This window comes from Opisthocomus hoazin, chromosome 10, assembly GCF_030867145.1.
Source record: "Opisthocomus hoazin isolate bOpiHoa1 chromosome 10, bOpiHoa1.hap1, whole genome shotgun sequence".
NCBI lineage: Eukaryota > Metazoa > Chordata > Aves > Opisthocomiformes > Opisthocomidae > Opisthocomus > Opisthocomus hoazin.
In genome coordinates this window covers 24,512,347-24,532,606 of record NC_134423.1, presented here as the reverse complement: position 1 = coordinate 24,532,606, position 20,260 = coordinate 24,512,347, and the positions used below count along the sequence as shown (strand labels likewise).

The following is a 20,260-nucleotide window of genomic DNA, read 5'->3' as shown; positions in this document are numbered from 1 at the left end:
GCTAATGCCAGTGGTCTGTACACGTGTTATCTTCTGTGCAATTCTCACAGCCTGTGTACCTGTAGTTCTCTCCAGGGAATCTCGGGGTCAAAGCAGAGCTGTAGGGAGGGTGGCATTCACTGCGTGTTCAGCCTTTCAGAGGTAAAAATACTGCAGGTGACTGTTGCTTTGAGTGACTTCTAGATTTCCTTGCAGGATTTTGCAATTTCCCTGCAGAGGAAAAATTTTCCTGCACATTTCATGGAATTAATTTCTACTTTGAGTCCTAGAACTATGTTTGAATCAAAGTATTTCTGCTAGAAAAAAAAACACAAATCTCACTTTACTAGGTTGAGACCTGGCTCTGTAGTGGATGGGAAAGTTGCTGAAATTAGGGTAGATCTGTTTGTCTCCTGGGTGGGGGCCGACAGGAAAAGTTTGATGAGATGAAGGAGAGCCGAAGAAAGAAAGTGAAACCAAGCAGTGAATTTGCTAGCTGCGATCTTTGATCTGTGGCTGTCTGCAAACAGAATCGCAGCTTTGTGATTAGATGTACATGCTCATTACGTGTTGTACTCTCCAAGCAGGCATTGTAGGTACAGCACACTGTATTCCACTTCCTTCTGCCCAAATATCTTTTTTCATCTATATTGCATTAAGACCTTGAGGCCTATCATCAGGGAGAGAAAAAATACAATTTTCTTATTGTACAATGCATTTCATTCCCAGCTGCTGTATTAAATTTATTCCTATTTGAAGTGGTGTCTGTGAGTATAAATCATTTAAGTTTATATGTTTTTGTTGCTGTGGCAACTGTTTGACTAATTGAATTCCAAAGTGTCTCTCTCTATTTCAAAGCTATGATAAAGGGCACGTATATTCTTAGCAGCAGGAGTCTGAAATGGGGAGGGGGGAGGACAGTCAGCCCAGTCAAAATGACATGTCCTCAATCTCCTGTGCACAGGCTTAGCAGCTGCACCTTTGGCAATTGGTGGGGAGGAGGGCAAGGGCTGTGGAGGAGCCACAGCTACCTGTAAGCTTTCCCTGAGTACCATACTTAGAAATGCTGTTCATGCCCTTAGCAGGATGGAGAAGGCATGGAAAGCCCATGACTGAAGCAATGGGAAGGTTGTGTTTTACCTCTGTGTCTGTTTTCCCCATCCTTCATTGGTTCTCAGTGGACCTGAGGTGCCAGAGTACTCCATGGTTGTAAACAAGCCCAAGTTATAATAAGCCCCATCGTCTTTCCACAGGGACTTTGTGTGAGCTCTTGCGGCTTGTCTACTATCTGGGATCGTGCGTATGTTCCAGAGGGATTTCTTGCCTTGTCAGTTTTTAGGAGGAAAAGGCTCCTCAGAGCTATGGCAGAGGGCTAGGGAATACTGGGGTGTCCTGAATCACCCCTGGGGGACTTGCAGGGACAATTTCTACCCTGCTCTGTAATATTTTTTTCTGCCTGCAAAGTAGAGGTAGATGTCCTCCTAGACTGAGCCAGGAGACAGAAACATTAAAACTTAGCTCTTCGCAAGGGAATATGTCCCAGGATGATGGAAGGAGCAATTCCTTTACAGGCAGAAATTTCAAGGCAGGAACCGGCCTGCCTGTGCTATTTCCAGCTTGTTCTGGCCACTGCTGTTAGCCTAGAGAGGGCTCCTTTTTGTGTTAATTATGTAGGTGTTTATTACTGCCACAAAATGTTAATAGACAGCCTAATGGAAATCATGCTGACTAATGAGAAGCTCCTGAATACCTGCTGCTTTTCTCTGGGAATAACAGCAGCCACAATCCAACAGGAAATCATTTCCCCCACTCCTGCCCTGCGCTTTTACCTTGTGACTACATCGTGCCGTTAACCTTTCGTCTGGCTCTCTCTGCAATCTGGGGGAAGGCCAAGACCTCTCCCTTCCCTCCACCCGGAGGGGATACAGGGGTCTGAATGCCTTTCCTGCTTTCTAAAGAGTAATTTGTGAAGGGTTTTATGGAGCTTGAAAAGGTTACTCTATGCACCTGAGCCGATTCAGGGTGTCTGTGGCAGGAATGAAGTACCAGGAGCCCTGAGCAGATGGAGTCCTTCCTTTGCCCGCCTGCCTGCAAGGGACGCTGGCCCATCTGGGACATGTGCCTGTAGACTGACAGCCCAATTGTAGGCAGCCTCAGCTGCTGTTTATTTTGATGTGGTTTTATTCCCAGCCCATTAGATGGTCCACCAGCCGCTGCATGCTCATGCAATCATCTCGTCTCAGACAGCCAAAGACAAATTGTAATAGGTACTGGGAGGGGGTGGAACAAGGTGACTCCTAGGGAATTTGGTCAATTTAGAAAGGTTTTTTTTCTTCTTTGTTGTATTTTTAATGAATTTCCAAAGGTTTCAAACACATAAATGCCTTAAATCAATTATAAAAGGGAACCCTGTCCATCAGGCTGCCCGGTCAGAGCTAATGTGGCTAAAATGCAAACCGTCAGCTTCTGGGTTATTATTCTGATGTAGAGAAAGGAGAGGGAGCTATGATTGATGAGCTGTGAGGGTGAAACCTGATTTTGGGGCTCAGAAAGCAGCAGGAATGAGTAGGTGGTGCAGCATTTATGGGGAGAAGAGCGGGCTCCTGTTGAACAAGAGTAGGAGTAGGCAGAAGAGTGGTGGGTTGTAGTAGTGGGGTATATGTGTATGTACTGAGTTGGGAGGGCTGTCATGCTGGAAGGCTGTTGGTGAGAAGGTGGGTGTGTGCTGGATTGGCATTGGGATGTGTAGACTTCTGGGGGAAAGGGTGGCTTTGGTGGTGACCGAGAGCATCCAGGGAAGCAGGTATGCTTGGGTGTTCACCCACTGGAGGAGAGCACAGACCTCTAATTTCCATGCGGGAGGAAAGGTCTCTCTTCACCAAAAAAAAAAAAAAAAAAACAAAAAAAAAACAGCACAAAAACACCACCTCAAAAAAAACCAAACAAACGAAAAAAAGCCCAAACTCAGGAGGTAAAATCCATTGGAGATATTGGAAAGCTGCATAGTTGAAGTTGTGAATGAAAAGATTCTGTTCACTGGGCAACATGGGAACTCCCAGCTGGGACCAAGTTCCACGATTTTTCCCCTGTGGGCAGAAATTTTATGCTTCTGTCTTTGCCTGCCAAAAATAACAATTAAAAAAAAAAAAGTGGTCTTACTACGGCAGAAAGAGCCAAACATCTCCCTCGTGGGCTGTCTCACTGAACAGTTGTGAAAACACCAGATTTCATTGTAAAGGTGGGATTTCTCAATGGTGAGGAGCTGCAAATGAGGCATGTTGCAGGGTCCATATGGAGTTGCTGGTAGGAGCTCAACACCAGGCTCTTGGAAGGATTTCAGAAGAGGCTTTTGGGAAACAGCAGAAGAGCAGTTCAAAAGGTTGGCTTTCAGTAATACATAATGCTGTAAAAATAACATCTGAGCATCTTCTGTTACCTGGGCACTGGTACCTGGATCCTGTCGAGTGTTTTCTCTGGCATCCATTCTCCCTGCCTTGACTTTAGCAGGTTGTGCAGATTATTTTATGATCAATAAATATCCAGGCAGACGCTGTGAAATTCCAATCAGAAAAATTTACAACATTAAGGCAGATATTGTATAGCAGGATATAAATAAATAGAAATTGTCAGTCAAATTCCTGGCAGCTAGAGTCTGGTGTCAGTTGCAGTAAATTAAGTGTTTCTTCACAAATCACCTTTATGGTTTTGCCAAGTAAGTGTATCTGCGCAAAGGCTTTTTTCAACTTGCAATGGTAAATATGCTTTGGTCCCTGTAATTTCAGCATGAAGCCAGAGTCAAGAGGAAGCGAGTGACAGCAGTGGATTTTGCCATAATCCTGAGTCATATTCCCAGCCCCAAGATTTACTTGGGGGAGCTGAGTTTAGATGCTGAGCAATCCAGGCAATAACAAACCAGCCACAGGACAGGGAAGTGACTGGAACCTTTTAAGCCAAGGAGAGCTGTCTGCACTGTGGGAGGGTTGTTTGATGTAATGATGTGGAGACACATTGACTGCTGTTGTCTCTACCAGGATGAAGTGAGCTATGGTTGGTGTAGGCTGTACCTGGGGTTAGGTGGGAAGAATGAATCAGTCAATAGTGAGACCCTTATTTACTGCAGGTGGGACAACATTTTACCTACAGATTATTACCTTTTGTTGATGACCTTTACACTTGCTGGCCTGACCAACAATACACAAGTCGTAAAGCATCATCTGGAGGTTCCTGCACTGTTGAGATACCTGGGAACTGCATTAATTTTCAGCATAGACTTTTATGAGTTCAAGTATGTTCAGCATGGAAAAAACAAAGGAGAGGAGGACCTGCTAGTGGTAGTTTTCTACTTTATTTGAGAAGAGAGAGCTACATAAACTATGTCAGGAGGGTATAGGTCTACACACAGTTTCATCAATCAATAAATGGAGTTGTTAACATAACACTGAGGATGTGATACTCTGAAGAAGACATAGACACATGACCAAGGAGTATTTACAGCGCTAACATACAATATATTTATATTTGAGAGAGAGATTTGTGTGCATCTGTGCACACAGATACCACTGTGTACAGGTGGTGCACGCACACGTAAATAGGTATAAAAGGCTTTAAAAAAACCTTACATAATTCAAGAAATGAGTCTGCCTTTCATTTGCAGCAACTGACTATTTTTAAGGTGGAAATGGTTCTACTTTGTGGTTGTCTGGAGTGGAGGTTTCATTTGAAATCTCTGTTCTCCAATGGCCGTTGGCTGAACCTGAAGCAGGTTTCCGATGTGTGGTACGCTGTGGTGGGGTGGTGACAGAGGATGTGTGAGGTGGATGAAAGGGAGGGCAGTGGAGTTATGGGGAAAAGGGGATGCACAGCCTCTGGGGCTGGGGCAGTAACACAGAGATGAAAAAAATGACCTTTGGTGATGCCATTAAATCATCCTTTATACTAAACATAAATTATCGACACAGTTTTAAAAAAATAATTTTCTGTTTCATTTCAAGGCTGGGGAGAGAGGAAGGGACGAAATGGGGCAGGAAGGAAGGGAAGGTCTGGGGAGGGTAAATACCTCAGCACTTTAAAAAGTCCCTTGACCTCACTGCAAATCCTTAATTTAAAAAGTCTTCTTGTAAGTCTGACTAACACTGTATCAGTCGTCCCCTTCCAAGGTAGCAGCATGCTTGATGCACATGATGTGTTGGGGAGGGAAGAAGCAGGGACCCTCCTTTGGCCAATACCAAGATCAGGGTTACTCGTCTCCTGAGTTGGAGCCAGTGTAGGTGGGATGGGCAGGCAGAGATCACAACCACCTTGCTTTCACCAGGTTCTCCCTTAAGGGGTAACCTGGGGTGTTCCCAGCAGGGGAAAATGGTGAGTTGCAATTTGCAGAAGGGGAGACTGCAGGATGGAAAAGGTTGAGAACCGGCTATTCAGTTGCAAAATGGCAAATAGTGTTCAAGGGATGCAAAAGAAGCCCCAAACTAAGCAAACACATGGATCGGTGCATGGGGTAAAAAAAGTGCCAAAAAAAATCAATTCAGTAAATATCACCAGAGGGTTTGTTTGTTTTCTGCTCATGCAGATTTGCAGTGACATTAACTGAAGTTAAAATAAGCTGGTTTAAATAATAGTAACAACAAAAATGCCATCAAAATGTCTTTCCTCTGAGATGTAGCCCCATCCTCCTCTTAGTGTCAGCTCACCTGCCAGAGTGAGCTGTGGACCAGCACCTTCTGGGAGCCAAGCCTGCCTGTGTGGTTGAAGGGCAGTTCAGCTGGGAGTGGGAGCAGTTTCCTGGAACTGAAGTCTACCCTTGCAGATTTCTGGAGGCTGGGTGTTTCTCCTTGCAGCAGGAGTGCCAGCATGGGAAAACAGAGTGGTTTCTCTGTGGAGGTCATCACACTGCCACACAAGCCACTGATGGACAATAGTGGTTCAACACAGATGTGTTGCAGAAATCACTGGAGGCAAGTGCACAAAGCAGCCCCTAAATACCATCCCAAACCCAGCCTGGAGGCGCCAAGACAGCCTTCAAGCAAGAAGGCTGTGTATCCTCAGCCTTTACATGAGGAAACCTTGCCTCCTTGCCTGACTCAGAAGAGGCAGAGGAAGCTGTAACACTCACTGAAAGCTAAATAAATGGCAATCATTTGCCTGCACAAAAATCCTTCATTTCTATTAAAATAACTTATGTAAAATAGCATTTCATTAAGACAAGGTGGGGGAGGGGGATCTAATTTAATTTATTTATTTATTTATTTTTGTTCTGCTTTAAGCCTATCTATATGAAGCTCTCATGCAAGAAATTGCCTCCCAGTTTAGCTGAAAATTTAAAGGACACTTCTGAAAAAAAAAAGCAAGTCTCTTTCACACAGGGACTTGGCTGGGTGTTGGGGCTGAACAGGGGCAGTGAGAGGAACTAAAACAGCCTAGCCTGCTTGTACTGAAGCCAGAGCCATCAGAGGGCAGAATAAATGCAGTTACAATTTTGGTATTTATAAGGGTTTGAGGCAGAGAAAGTGTGCCTGGGAGAAGCCCAGCAAGGCTGAATGTTTGGAGAAACCCTCAGGACTCATTTAGATGAGCACACACCATTTTGTAGTGCCTGCTTCCTCATATCCATAGATCTTCCCTAACCAGGAGTCTCTTCTGCTTCGCCACACCTCACATCGGACTTTCACTACCCTCACAATCATTGATCCCTCACTAGGAAATAAGTCCTTGCTCATTTCCTTCCTCTCCTTGTGTCCCAGTAGGCTTCCTTGCCCCCTTCCCTTAGCACCATTTGTTCTCTCAGCTCTTTATTAAATTGTCTTTGTCATCCCCTGCAAGCTCATCCTTTCTGACTTCCAGATAGCCCTACGCATCAGAAGTCTGGCCTTAGTTTTTCATTTTCAGTATTATTAATTAGAAGTTTTGAGGTCCTGTGTCTCAGGCACTTCCCAGTCCTCACTGTCTCTCAGTGTCAGTCCAAATGTCCCAAAGTAGTAACTGCCAATCACAGCTGGGGAATATGTGGGAGATGGAATACAGAGGAAACTGCTTCTAGGAATGAGCATGTGTTGGAGGTGGGGGGAATAATCCAACTTTCTGGCCTGCTTTTCTTTCTCACACTAAGTTTTTCAGGGATGGAATGGGCCTACATGCTCCCGACCAATAGCTTCCCACCATGATGATGAGGTTCAGGAGATGTTCAGCCCTAATTTGAGGATATATCTTCATTCAGTATGATCCAGGAAAACAAGTGGATGAAATCCCAAGCATGCAGGCTTAACAAGCTGGATACTGAAGTACCTGCCTTTTTTGCATGTGAGATATGACTGCTTCTCCATCTGGAGCCTTGCCTGTTGATGCTTGCTTTTTCCTGCATGCTCTTCAGCTTTGGCTGACTCTTTTTTGACAACTCTCTGTTACACAGTAATGTGGCTATTTCATGGATTGATGTCAAAATAACTTTCAGGGTCCACACTGCCATTTATATGCCCCTTACTATGAATTTTCCAAGGTATTTGTCTGTTTACCCTTTACCAACAGGAAATTTAGTTGATGGCCAAAGCTGAATCATGTGATGCTGCCAATAAAATAAATACTCTCTTTCTAAAAGAATAGCAGTATAATATCTCTCCATTTATCAAACTGTCCCAATACACAAGAAGATAGACACATTTCACAGTCCAAGTTAGAGATGGAGCCTTCCTAGGTGGAACACCAGTGCAGGAAGAAGTAGAACAGAGAGTTTAATTCTGAAGGAAAAATGTTTCTCTCTCACAATGGATTGATGGTTTTGTGTTGTAAGCCATCCCACCTCCATCAGATCCATTAGATTGAACATTAGGAAAAATTTCTTCACCAAAAGGGTTGTCAGGCATTAGAACAGACTGCCCAGTGAAGTGGTTGAGTCACTTCATCACTGGAGGTGTTTAAAAGATGTGTTGATGTGGCGCCTAGGGACGTGGTTTGGTGGTGGACTTGGCAGTGTTAGGTTAATGGTTGGACTCCATGATCTTTCAGGTCTTTTCCAACCTACATGATTCTATGATCACTTGAAAACAAGATACCGGCTGATGATTTCACACTAGAAAAAAGGATGGGAGAAAAGAATGAAGGGTGAGACAGCCGTGCCCTGAGCGGTGTGGGCATGAAGTCCCCTGTTCCTTCTGGAGCTCCTTCAAGAGTGGAGTCCCTGCTTCACAAGCTGGCGGCTCCAGGGGCGCGGCGGGCGCCGCCGCTGTCCGCGGTGCTGATCCGCAGGGACGCGGCTCCCGACCTCTGCCGGTCCGCCAGAACCTCCAGCTTACTTAGGGGTTTTTCGGTGTTATTCTTGGGGACTGAACGGGTTTATCCTCATTGTGAACACCACTTGCACCAAATAGCGGTTATACAAAAAAAAAAAAAAATAATATGAGAAGAAGGGGCACACCAGGCACTTGCTGCTGAAAATGTGCTGGGCTACGAAGCTGTGATATCATCCAGCAGGATCCGGTCTCTCTCTTCCTCTCCCTCTCCCAAATCTGCCGCTTACCTTAATTTCAGTTTTCAAGAAAGCCATAAGCTAGGATTTGTTCTGTATTAGCAGAAGAAGGAGAAAAAGGAAATTAAAAGTGAGACAAGGTTTGTAGGATAGAGAGCTGCTCCTGTCCTGATGGCCAATGTTTTTAGTTGCCAGGGTGAATATTCCGAGTCTTTTCTCATGTACAGCAGTGGATTTTCTTGTATTATAAACCAACCAATGTCTTTTCCGGTATAATGTTTATTTTTCTCTTGTAGCGTTTCTCTTCCTCTCTCCTGCCGTTCTATTCCTAACATCATAGTGATCTTCAGTGCCCCTCAGTATACACTGCCTTTATTGACTTCGGATGAAGTTGTGGGTGTTCAACTCCTTCAAGGTTTAGCCTGGTGTTGCACAAGAAGGTTTACTTACACAGGAACAAGAATTCAGTCCCTTGCTGATTATTTCTATTGTCTCAGTCTAGCTACATAAGAATGAGGCTGGACTCAAACAGATCACAGCCAGAATCAATCCAAACCATCTCTCCAGCAATCAGAACAACCTGCTGGGAGCTGAGTAACAGCTGAATTCTTGGTGAGAGAAATTACAGGCATAAAAACAAAATCAAATAGACTCCTTGTGCTCATTCAACATTTCAAGGCATATTTATAGGTACTGCTGCATGGCATCTTAAATATCTGAGTTTAAAAGGAAACTAGATCACTCCTGTTGGGGAAAGTAATTTTTCTGTTCTGTCACTTTCACTGTCTTTGACCCTCATGAAAAAGGGGGAAAAAGACACTGAATTACACACCCTTTCAGTCCCTGTCATCTATCCTTCAGGCTGTTTGGATCCCCCTGAGATGGATCTGTGAAGATAAGGAGATGTGAAGGTCATTCCTCAGAACTGGAATAGGAACAAGAGAACTGAGCAGGAAGCTACTCATGAAAAGCTGGGGATTTCTTGCTGTATGAAGCTGGCAAGGGCCTAGTAGGTGAACAGATGACCTTGCAGTCTAGGTCCTAGTTGAGTTCCCTCCTTGGACTGCTCCACTGTATCTTTCTCCCACTGCTCCCAGGTCTTGCTGTCACTGGAAGGAAAAGCTGAAAAGAAATCTTACCATTGATGAAAATCCCTACATAAGGGAGATAATTCCACCTTATTTTTTCAATTTTACTTTCAAGAAGACAGAAGACTTGGGAAGAGAATTTTCTAGATTTTAAGATTTTAGGAGGGAGAATATTCTTCAAAAAGGTTCACAGGAAAATTGAGCAATGGATCAGCATGTCTTCTGGAGAAATAAGGCAGAAAGCATATGGCTGTCAAGGCCAGTGCTCTTTAATGGTCTAGTAGAAAAAGCACTGAGTATTTGCCTTGGAAACAGTAGTCAGTGAGCCTCGGGTGGGGAGCAGTGTATGAACCAAGATAAATCAGCAAACTTGCCATTGGTTCAGGACCAGAACGAGCTAAAACTCCTCTATAGCATGCCTGAGACTCAAGTGCTGTGTTATCTCTGTGACATAGGCGTCTAGGAAGCATTGTGGATAACAGATGGCTGCTGAATGGTGAAAGCAGATGACAGATTCTGGGCAGTGCAAAATCAGAAGACCTCAAATCCTGATTACAAAAGTCGGTTCTTGAGATTAAATCAAATCAGCCACCCGAGAAGAAGGGAGTCACACAACATTGCACAAAGCCAACATACTATCGGACACGGGAGGGCTCTTGTAAAAAGCTCCACCTCCCTCTCCCCCCTCAACACACATATACACACACTGCCACATACAGCAAAAAATATCAAGGTTATGTGTTTCCTGAGGTATGGTTGAACAAATAAATACACTTACAGAGAATTCTTTGTAAAGCAATAGCAGAATGAGTAACAGTGCATCACTGCCATGGGAAATAAAAAGCAACCCAACTGCAATTCAGCCAGAACATTCCAAACCCCAAAGGTTGGCCTCTTTTTTTTTTTCTTTAATGTGTCTGACATTTTATGGCATCAATAATGCAAACAAAGAGGAAATCATATTTGCAGAACACTAATGCACGGATGTCTAAAGCGAAATACAATACTGATTACTTTTTAAATGAAGCCACCGGTTTTTGATGTCCTGTGGTGGTTAAATTGGTCCATCAGATTCCTTCCAAAGCAAATTCCAGTCCAAAGCAGCAGCTTGACCTTCTCTGTAACCTTGGGTACCCTTTTCAGCTGTATTCTGATTTGGGATAGTAAATGTTAGTTTGAAGCAATCTTCCTGATGGGCCTGATTACAGAAATGCCAGTGGCACACAACTCCATCTGAAGATCGGGTGAAACTACAGGCGTGTCCCCTCTTCACAGGCTATCCAAACCCTTTGACAAATAGAACAGTAAGCCTACTATGAAGAGCTGTGGGTAAGAGGATGGGTGAGCTCTGAAAGAGATTTCTAGAAGTCCTATTGATATTTTGCTTGTAGGGTTAGTAGCTAATCTGTTCCGCACCTGACAGCTTGTCTCTTGCCTAGAACCTCCTGCAGATGACTGCAGAGCAACGCCTCGGTATGAAAACAAGTGTATGAGTAAGAAGTTCTGGCAAAAACACACAAACAAAATGCCCTTCCCTTCCTCTTCCATTTTTCTTAGATGCTAGGGTTTTTTTTTTAACAAAGAAGTGCATCTCAGAGATGTATCTTGAGAACCCTAGACAGGATTGTCTCTATCCACACAAGAGTGAAGAAGTTGTGCTTCTGCCTGGGAACTGTTGCTGCTTGACCTACTCTTACAGCAAAAGACTAAAGGGCTTGGGGTCCGGCCTACAATTCCAACTTTACAGCAGGAGCATTGAGTTCAGGAGTCAAGAGACTTCCTTTGAATTTTCCTCTGACTTGCAGTGAGTGAACTGTGTGAACTTCTTTAATTCATGCAGTTTTGGTTTGGTAGACAGAGTTAATAATGTGTCTGTGAGCTGGTGGGTAGGATTGGATGCCATCATCTTACATCAGCTGGGAGTTTGTCTGTCATTTAGTCCTGGATCATGTCTGATCAGAGCATTGTGTGTGGGGATTGTATGTGTTAGAGTTAATCAGTGCAAGCAGCTAATTGCCACTTGCTGACTAGTGCCTTTTAATTAGGACTGTGTTGCTGGGTGGATATGCGAAGGGAGCTGTTTGTCACTGGCAAAAAATGTCAGCCTCGTGATGTAAACCTCTTTGGGGAATTAAAAAAAAAAATACAGGCTGGGGCTACTGTCACTTTAGCACGGTAGGAAATCGGTTTCAGCAGAACTGGCCTGGATGAGGTTAGAGTCATGCTCTGCTCGGGTCAAAAATGATAGCGGCTGCTCCCCGACCCTTTCTCCTCTGCAGAAGGGTGGGACACTATGGGCTTCAGCTGGGATTTACAGGAGATACCCCACATGCATCACAATGAGCTTTGCTGTAAAATTCACTGCACAGAGGTTAATCTAGATGTCAACACTGCCTGACAGCAGTGAAATTACTCCGGGGCAGTGCTCCTTCTGAAGTCTTAATATAACAGTCAATTCCATCCTGCCTGCAGGAAATGAAAGTTTTCTGCTTTGTGTGCGGAATCATTCGGCGCCAATTTTCTCACTGTTTGAAGTCCAAACTGTTTGTGGTCTTGGGATTCACCTCACATTAAGACTTTCACTTCATTTAAAAACTCTGCTAGTCAAGTCCTGAGAACTGCAAGGACAGGAGCCGCGCAGGGAGGAAAAGAAGAGGGCAGGGGGGAGAAATCTTATCTCACCGACCACATAGAACTTAAACAGCTTCACCAGCTCTCTGTGCTCTGAAAAGGGAGTGAATGCAGAATCTCAGCTATAGAAGTATCAAGCAGCAAAGATTGGGGAGGTTGAAAGCTAGCAGAGAGTGAGAGAAAGTGTGCAAGAAGACATCCGGACCTCCCAGAGCTATGATTTTCTTTAGAAGTATTTTAGTCTTTCCCTGCTGGCACCTAAGTAGCCAGTAGTTCAGCAGTTAAACACCCCCTCAGAACAACTGCTCAAGTTTTCAGCTGTAGGATCAGTCATTTGTGCTGGGCGGGAGATCAGTTCCCATAGAGGACTCCTGACAGTGTGAGGAAGCAATGGTTAGGTTTGTTGTGCCTCCTTTCCCCTTGGAGGGATACTAAAATTGTGGGACTAGAAGAAGTGAGGAGGAACCAATGGTCATCCCTTTAGTCTGAGAAGACCTGTCAGATTGGTTGTGTGAGAAATTCAAGCCATTGAGATGAAACAAACCTATCAGGTCACTTAGCTGCTGAAGAAAGCTGTAAGATTGCGTCCTTCTTTCTCTTTGGTCTCTTATCTCTTTCCTTGGTTCAGTTTTTCAAAGTCACAAACAATGGGACTCCTATCACTTCTCTCACTGAGTCGTTTCATGGCTCAGCATCATGCTGGAAGGGAATAAGAGCCATAGGAGACACAGAATGCTCCTGCATTCTTCTTAGAGCAAAGACTGTCTCCACCTGTGTCATTTATGACACTGCCAGCCAGAATGGATATTTTGAAAACACCTACATTCTCCAGGCTTGAAACTCAATATGACTGCTTGCAAGGAGAGTGGCAAAGGGAAAAGATTTTTTTAGGACTCAGCAGCTACTTAAAGAAACATTAAATGCACATGAATTTAAAAGACACGTCGGGGCAGGGGTGAGGAAGGCACTTTAGCAGTAAAGAAGTTTGTCCACTCCTGGAGAGCAGTGCTGACAGGGGAATTTGCTCTTCTTCTGGTTTTGGTACTCATCTGGAGACAGCAGCACTGTTATTCCAAGGCTCCATAACCCTACCATCCATCAGAAAGCCACTTCATCTGAATGGAGAATAAGCCTTTTGGGTGGTGTCAAAGCATGCCTGTGTCTGCTGAGTCTCATAGCAGAGAAGCCCTGTTGATACCCAAAGCCTTCCAGCTATCAGAGGAGCCACGACAGCATGGTATCAAAGCCAGGATCCCATTTATTCAGCTTGTTGTCCTTACCTTTTCCTTACAACCAGAGAACACACCTATAGCAGTTACAAAAACATGGGATATGAACCATGGCTGTAGTGGTTCAGCTGATTCATGGCCAGATCAGAAGGAAAAATGGACATATGATGCACCAAAAATTCAGCTACTTGCATTGCCTTTTCATAAACCATTGAGAGTCACAGTTGGGCAAAGGATGTAGACCCTCCCTGGGGGAGGAAAAATAAGACAGATTTAAAAAAAACTTCTTAAGATGACATTGCTGAACAAAATACTGTCTCGATGCAGACTGGCACATGAATGTCTGTTGATCAAGTGTTGAGAACTACTCCTGGTTTCATGGGCTTGTGGTAATCCAAGTCTATATTCTTCAACCCATATCCTGAGCTCAGGGAAACTCATGTATTTGAGTTCTGGGAAACAAGAGCCTTTCACATGAAAGGAAAAAGCTCATATAGTATTATACTTCTGTCCGTGGCCCTGAAAAAACAACTTTTCAGGCCTTCTTTTAGTTGCACTTTCTTATAGAAAAAAAAAATCAAAAAAGAGTACAAACCCTAGCAATTTTGTTTTCTGGCTGAATAAATGGTCCCTTGCTTTTACGGGTTTCTCTCTCCTTGTTAAACAAATATTTGCCCAGCGTTCTAGCTAACTGTTCCTAGAGCTCCAGTATGTTGCTATTTTCTTTTGGTTTTGCCTGTGTCCACTGTGCTATTTAAAATTCTATGCCACACTCCTGAAACCAGTCTCAATTTCCCAACCCAAGACACTCATTTGCCTTCTAAAGCCAACTTTTCCCTTTCCTTGGCTTTTTTATTTCCCCAAAACCCTGAAATGAGGCAGCCCAGGCTCTTTTTCACCCCCAAAATGCATGCATTTGAGGGGCATTTAAAAAAACCAGATGGTCAAGCTTTGTGGGAGACAGGAGGAACTTTCAGTCTGGCAGTATATTCCATGTCTTCCCTTAGCTACATTTCAGCTTTCATCTTGCAGCTGGACAGACTAGAAGGAAAAGTAATGGCTGGAGAAGACAAGACAGGTCACTGAGTCCCTAAGGCATCATTTACTGCCCGAAGTTTGCAGCCGTGGGATGCGATTGCCATCCGTACCATGCATAGTACCTTCACTTCCAAGAAAGCAACATTTCAGTGACACCCTTGGGTGTCTGAGTTGGTGCTAAAAATTTTAATTTTTAGGGAGCAGGATGCAGCTGGGACAGGGAAGACCCCATGGCCCCTTCTCAGCAGTGCCCAGATTGATGTTCTTCCTGGCTCCCTTTCCCTTGAAAAAACTGCTGATGGAGGAGGGTGGGTGGTAGGAACACCTCTCTGGGCATGCTGGGAGTTAGTTCTGGCTTGCCCCAGAGCTGGGTGAGACCGGTGTTCCCAGGTAGCAGGGATAGCTCTCTCCTCTTAGCAGAGGCAGGTTAGTGGGAAGTATCTCTCCTGGAAATGGAGGAGGAGCATGAACTTATTTCTCTTTGCCTCCAAACAGTCCCCACACTGAGATTTATGGCACTCTGTGAGAGTTTCCCCCCAAATCTGCTCTTCTTCCTCCCCTCACATGAAGCAGGGCCACCACAGAGCCTGTCTTCCTACAGGGAAGAGCATCATCACCATGCAGCTCTGCTTCTGGTCCAGGGAAGATGCTTCTGGAAATGAGATCTCAAGGTGTTCACCAGGAACTCAGCACAGCTGCTTTCCTTCTTCCTTTCCAAAACTGTCACATCAAAAAGGGATGCAGTAGTTTCCATCATGTCTTTAAACACAAAGCAACCTTCTCCCCGCCAGCAAATCTCCATCCAGCACCAGTAGGCCAAGGGGCATAAAGCAGCAGCAGCACCAACCAGGAAGATGTCACGCCACAGAACTGAAGCTTATCCAGCTCTTCTGAGAAATTGCTCACAATTAACTTTGACAAAAGGACCTTTTTCCGAGGCAGTCGCTGCACTTGGTGGGACTAACAGTAAAACAGACAGACAGCCTGAACGTTGGTCTCAGCCACTTCACATCTTCTGGGGACCCACCTCCTTGCCTCTCATAGACCATGTATTCCTAACCACGCAGCAGCAAGGCTCGGTGTCATGCTCAGCTCCTGAGCTTGCCTTTCTGTCGTAACCATACAAAGAGGTGGCAAAAGGGACAGGGTGGTGGTGCTGGGGAGGAGGGGAAGGAGGAAAGAAGGAAGGAAAGGAGGATGTAGCTGCTGTGCAGAATGGTGACAGGGGAATCTCATCAAACGTGGGAACACAGTGTCTGTAGGTGATTTGATAGTGTAAAGGCCTGTGACATTGGCCAAAAGACAAATGAGAACATGAGAGCGAGAAAGAGGAGTGGACAAAATGGTGGCCTTGCACAATCTGTCATAGTGCCTGGGAGCCGCAAGAGCAAGACATTTGGGGTGAGAGACAGGCAGCCCCAGGGCAGGGTTTTCTTTTGGACACACTGGGCAATTAACAGCCATTGCTTGCTCTCCACTGGTACAGTCTCCAGTCCTTTTAGCGAAAGCAGCCTGCATACAAAGCGAGCGAGGCCAGGGCTAGCAAACTTTCAACCAATCTTTTTCACTTCCAGAGGTGGACCTAAGTAGGCAGATGAGGAAAACTAGGTGTCCCCTCCCAAAGGAGCAAGATCCTGCTGTTGAGGCGTGGCATGGTACTCTGCTCCTGTGTGCGGACTCCTGGCACCAGTCCACACCCTTGTCCCTGACCATGCCATCTTTGGTGTCCATGCTGTGAGCTGCTGGTGCCTGTTCAGTGGCAGTCTGTCCAGCATGTTGGCACAAATCTGTCCCGCTAGCCCAGATGTCTCTAACAGGCAGGGGAAGGCTACAGCCTTACTCCCACATGGTTATACCCATCATCTCCCACCCAAGCTTGCACTGCTATTTACACAAGCACAGAATAAACCCAAGGCCACTGCTGCCACCACAAACCTCCTTGTAGCAGTGTCCCCTGTCCAAAACCATAAGCCAGGTCATGACACAGCCATGGGTGGAAAGTAGAGATTGGCAAGAGACAAGGGGAATGAGAAGAGGATGCAAAAATCTCCCCCTTTCAATAGCCAGCCATAACCAGTCACCTACCTCCCCTCTCATCCTGGTCATGAACGCTACTCTGGCCATGGGAAAGGAACCAAGATCCCTTCTTCTTCTCCTCTTCCCCCATCTGTATTCCCTTCCAAACAAGCGCCACGTCCGAGTGGGCTATTTTTGTGCTGGCGGTTGTTACCTTCTCAAAATTGCCTTGACGATGCCTGTGGCGCCTGCTCCCTGCCTCCTGAGAGCAGCTGCGAAGCTGAGGTTTCCCCCTCATCCTCGATTCGCCATAGGAAAAAAACGACCTGGAAAGGTTTTTTTATTCTAAGCCCAGTCTGGACGGATGGGATTCAGCGTCTGAGTCAGCCTTTCCCCACGTTGGGATTATTTCCTGCTCAAGGGAGATGAGCTATAGGGAGGATGCTTCTGTCTCTCCCTCGCTGTCCCCACCACCCCCTGTCTCTGCCTGCCAGGCTTTTATCCTCATTGAGATGCAAGGCTGGCCACTGCGGCCATCCGCTGAGCTGTCTGCTCCTGAAGGCACCTTCCCCTCCTTCCCCCCCCTTCTCCCGGGGCTGCCTGTGGAGCTATTCTTCAGCCTCTGCATTTCACAACAGCTCAAAGGCAGATGCATCAATCCTTTCAGGGGATGGGAACGTGAGGAGAATGGCAAGGGGCCTGCAGGCAGGTGTTGGTAGGTTCCCAGCCATCTCACAAGCCTTGTCCCTCTCCCTGTCCCCTGCTAGTTTGTGCCTGAGGCATGGGGCAGGGATGGGGAACAAAGAGGATGGAGAGGAAGAGCGCTGGGATATGCTGACCCCATAGGCATGCCCAGCCGAGATGCAGGCACACTCCCAGCTGTCTGCATGCTGCAGCCTTTCCCCCATTCAGGGAGCAGGGATCCAAGCCTGTCCACTGAAGTTTTACACCAAGGACCAATATGGCCCTGGTGCAGACAGCTGAGGGAGAGGAAACTACCCCATGGCCACTAGCAAACGTTAAGGGTGGAGAGAAAAACGAGGGATGGGGACAGGGTTTGTTCCTCCCAAAGTCGCCGCCTGCGCTGGGCGCCCTGAACAAACGGTATTCCTGTCTCGCACGCTGAAATGAGTTGGGGATGATTCAGAACCGGGTCTCCAGGACCCCCCCTCAAATCCCTTGTGAAGCTGCTTCGGTCCTGCTGCTCTCCCATCCCTGGCAGCAGCCGGTGTGCGGCAGGAGGGGGTCTGGGTCCAGCCGGCTCGCTGTCTGTGGGAGGGCGGCTGGTTCCTGGTGTGTGTTTTACCCGTAGGTGCCACAATCCTTTGACTGTGTGTTCAAAAGCCTTGAGTCTATACATTTAAGAATCAGCAAATTAGAAAAATTGTCCTGAAATGTCGGAGGGAGGAGAAAGGCAGGAAGGCAGAGAGGGATGGGGAAGGACTGAGAGGGAGGGAAGGGACTGGTAAAAGAGAGTTCATCCAGGGGCACTGCCCTGGCTTTGTGCCCATCACCTGCGGGCTGGGAAGGAGGGCGGGAGGCAAGGACGAAAAGGGAGGATTGATTTCACACATTCAGTGCATATCATACAACCAGGGCAAGGCTTTCCTCCCGGGGCTCCTACCCGGGATGGCATTGCTGCCATAGCCATTCTAGAGCCCTGCCCAGCAGCCCGAACCATACTCACAGCAGGGTTACAATTCACTGCTTCATTGCTCGGGAGCAAGATACCGTCTCCTTTCATTCTCTTTTTTTTTTAATTATATATATCTTTTAAGTACTTTTTTCTCCCTTTTTTGTTTCTTTTTTTTTTTTTTTAAAGTCTTACAATTTTCTGTAACAGCAGCTTCTTTCTGTATTGGCGTGGAAGTTATATATAGAGAGATATCTATAAATATATATAAGCCAAACTGCCTTACAGGTTGTTGTTTTGTAGGATTGTTGTTGGTTTGCTTTTTGTTTTGTTTTTTCAGTGTTGTACGTGTAGCAGGCACTTGAGTTTATATGAAGATGTTTGCTTGGGAGCTGAGGGGCAGAAGGCTGGGAAGGGGGAGAGGGAAGGAAGGACGGAAGGAAGGAGCAGGCATTTTCGATAAGTGGCCACTGCTAGCCAAGGATGTCCAGGTAGATTGGTGTGGCCTTGCCCAGAGCATGAAGGATCTTGTAGATCTCCTTGATATTGAGCCGTTGCTGAGGTTCTCTCTGCCAGCAGCCCAACATGATGTCATAAACCTCCTTGGGGCAGACTCGAGGCCTTTCCAAAACTCGGCCTTGGGTAATGCACTCAATGACCTGAAACAAAGAAAGCAAAGAGACATTGAACACCAGCTGGGCAGTTCCTAGAGGATGTCCTGTCCCAGTTACTCCTTGGCTGATGTGGTATTGTTTAGTGAACGGGAATGCTGAGAAGCCAAGAGGTCTCCCCTGTTCGTGTGTTGTTAATGATAATTTTACAGTGAAAAGTTTGTCTCCAGCTGCAGTCTTGCAGTTCCCAAAAACCTTCCCCATTTGACACCTACCTACCTCAGTGAACTCTCCAAAGAGGAGGTCACAAGCAAATGAAATGAAGTTTTAATTTATGATGTCAGTTTTTCTTGCTAATTGAAGAAGGAAAAAAAGCCTTAAAATCCCCAAACTAAAGTAATATTTTGTACAGCTGAAATTATATTTTTCTTCCCTGAGAATCAAAAGTTCTTTCCATGGCAAAGCCCAGGAGAGTTCTACAAGGGAGAGTTCAGACCATCTTTTCCAATCTCCATCTCCAAGGGCAGCTTTGCCTCATTTTGACATAGAAAAGCAGCTGATGGAATGACATTTCATCTCAAATCACATCTGTGATGGAGAAAAAAAATTTGCAGTGCTAACACTCTGTTCTGGGTCAGGTCAGTGCTGCTAATCAAAGAAATGTGAGCTCTTGGACAGCATAAAAGTTTCTTCAGAAGCATGCCATTGGAAAGGACTCCCCTAAGCGTCTGTTTGTGCTTTGTTTACCAGAGGAATGGATGCAAAGGAAAGGGAAGTATGATTTGTCAGAGAGCTGCTATTACCATCTGGCCTCCTTGGTTGGAGTTGATGAGTCCCAGCATTGCAGTGTACGAGTGACCTGCCATGCTCTGCAGATAAACACAGATCCCAAGCAGTGTGTTGAGGGAAGCCACCCAGCAAGGGGTGTTTGGAATTTATCATTTATGAATAGTAATGGGCCTGCCACACAGCTCAACAGATACTTATCACTTTGCTGTTTGCATATAAATACAGAAAGGAGACATTAGGGCCTGCTGAAAACGGGGCGAGGAAGACGCAGCATGCAGAGAAGCCTGCATTGCCATAAAGCTGCTGGCGGCGGTGACCTGTGGGACAAGGTGAGTTCTGGTTTCTGACAGGACATTCTGGATATGTACAGGAGCCCTGTGGTGGCCTTTTCTCTCCAGGGCAAAGGGAGGGTGCAGACAGAAGTTAATGGACTGTCTGAGGCTTTCAGACGAGGTGATGCCTTCTGTCATCCCTCTGCTCAGGCAACGTCACTTCCATCCTTGAAAAAATCTGCTAAAAAATGCTCTGGGAGTACGAGGCCACACAGATGCCACAGGAGGGAGTGGGCATCCAAGCCTTGATAACACCCACACCCAGCAGCAGCGGTGCTTGGCCAGCCTGGTGATTGCTCACGGTCCGGTCCTGGCAGCCCAGAGCCTGGCACGGACTCATTTAACTTCTCCATGGGGCTCTGCAGCTGCAGCCAGGCTTTCGCTGAGACCTGCTCTGACGCCTCACCATCCAGGAGCTGGTGGAGGTGTCAGTGCCCTGCACCCAGGTTCTGCCCA

General features: G+C 46.0%; 1 protein-coding gene across 2 annotated transcripts in view; it reads right to left on the bottom strand.

Annotated features, from left to right (window-relative positions):
* Positions 1-4,308: 4,308 nt before the first annotated feature.
* The window catches only part of NTRK3 (neurotrophic receptor tyrosine kinase 3), a 234,413-nt gene continuing 218,461 nt past the window's right edge, over positions 4,309-20,260 (bottom strand). For both annotated transcript variants that reach the window (XM_075431339.1, XM_075431340.1), the window contains one exon: positions 4,309-18,731. In XM_075431339.1, the coding sequence (XP_075287454.1) occupies positions 18,546-18,731 (186 nt within the window). In that variant the 3' untranslated portion in view covers positions 4,309-18,545. The remainder of the gene's footprint in view (positions 18,732-20,260) is intronic.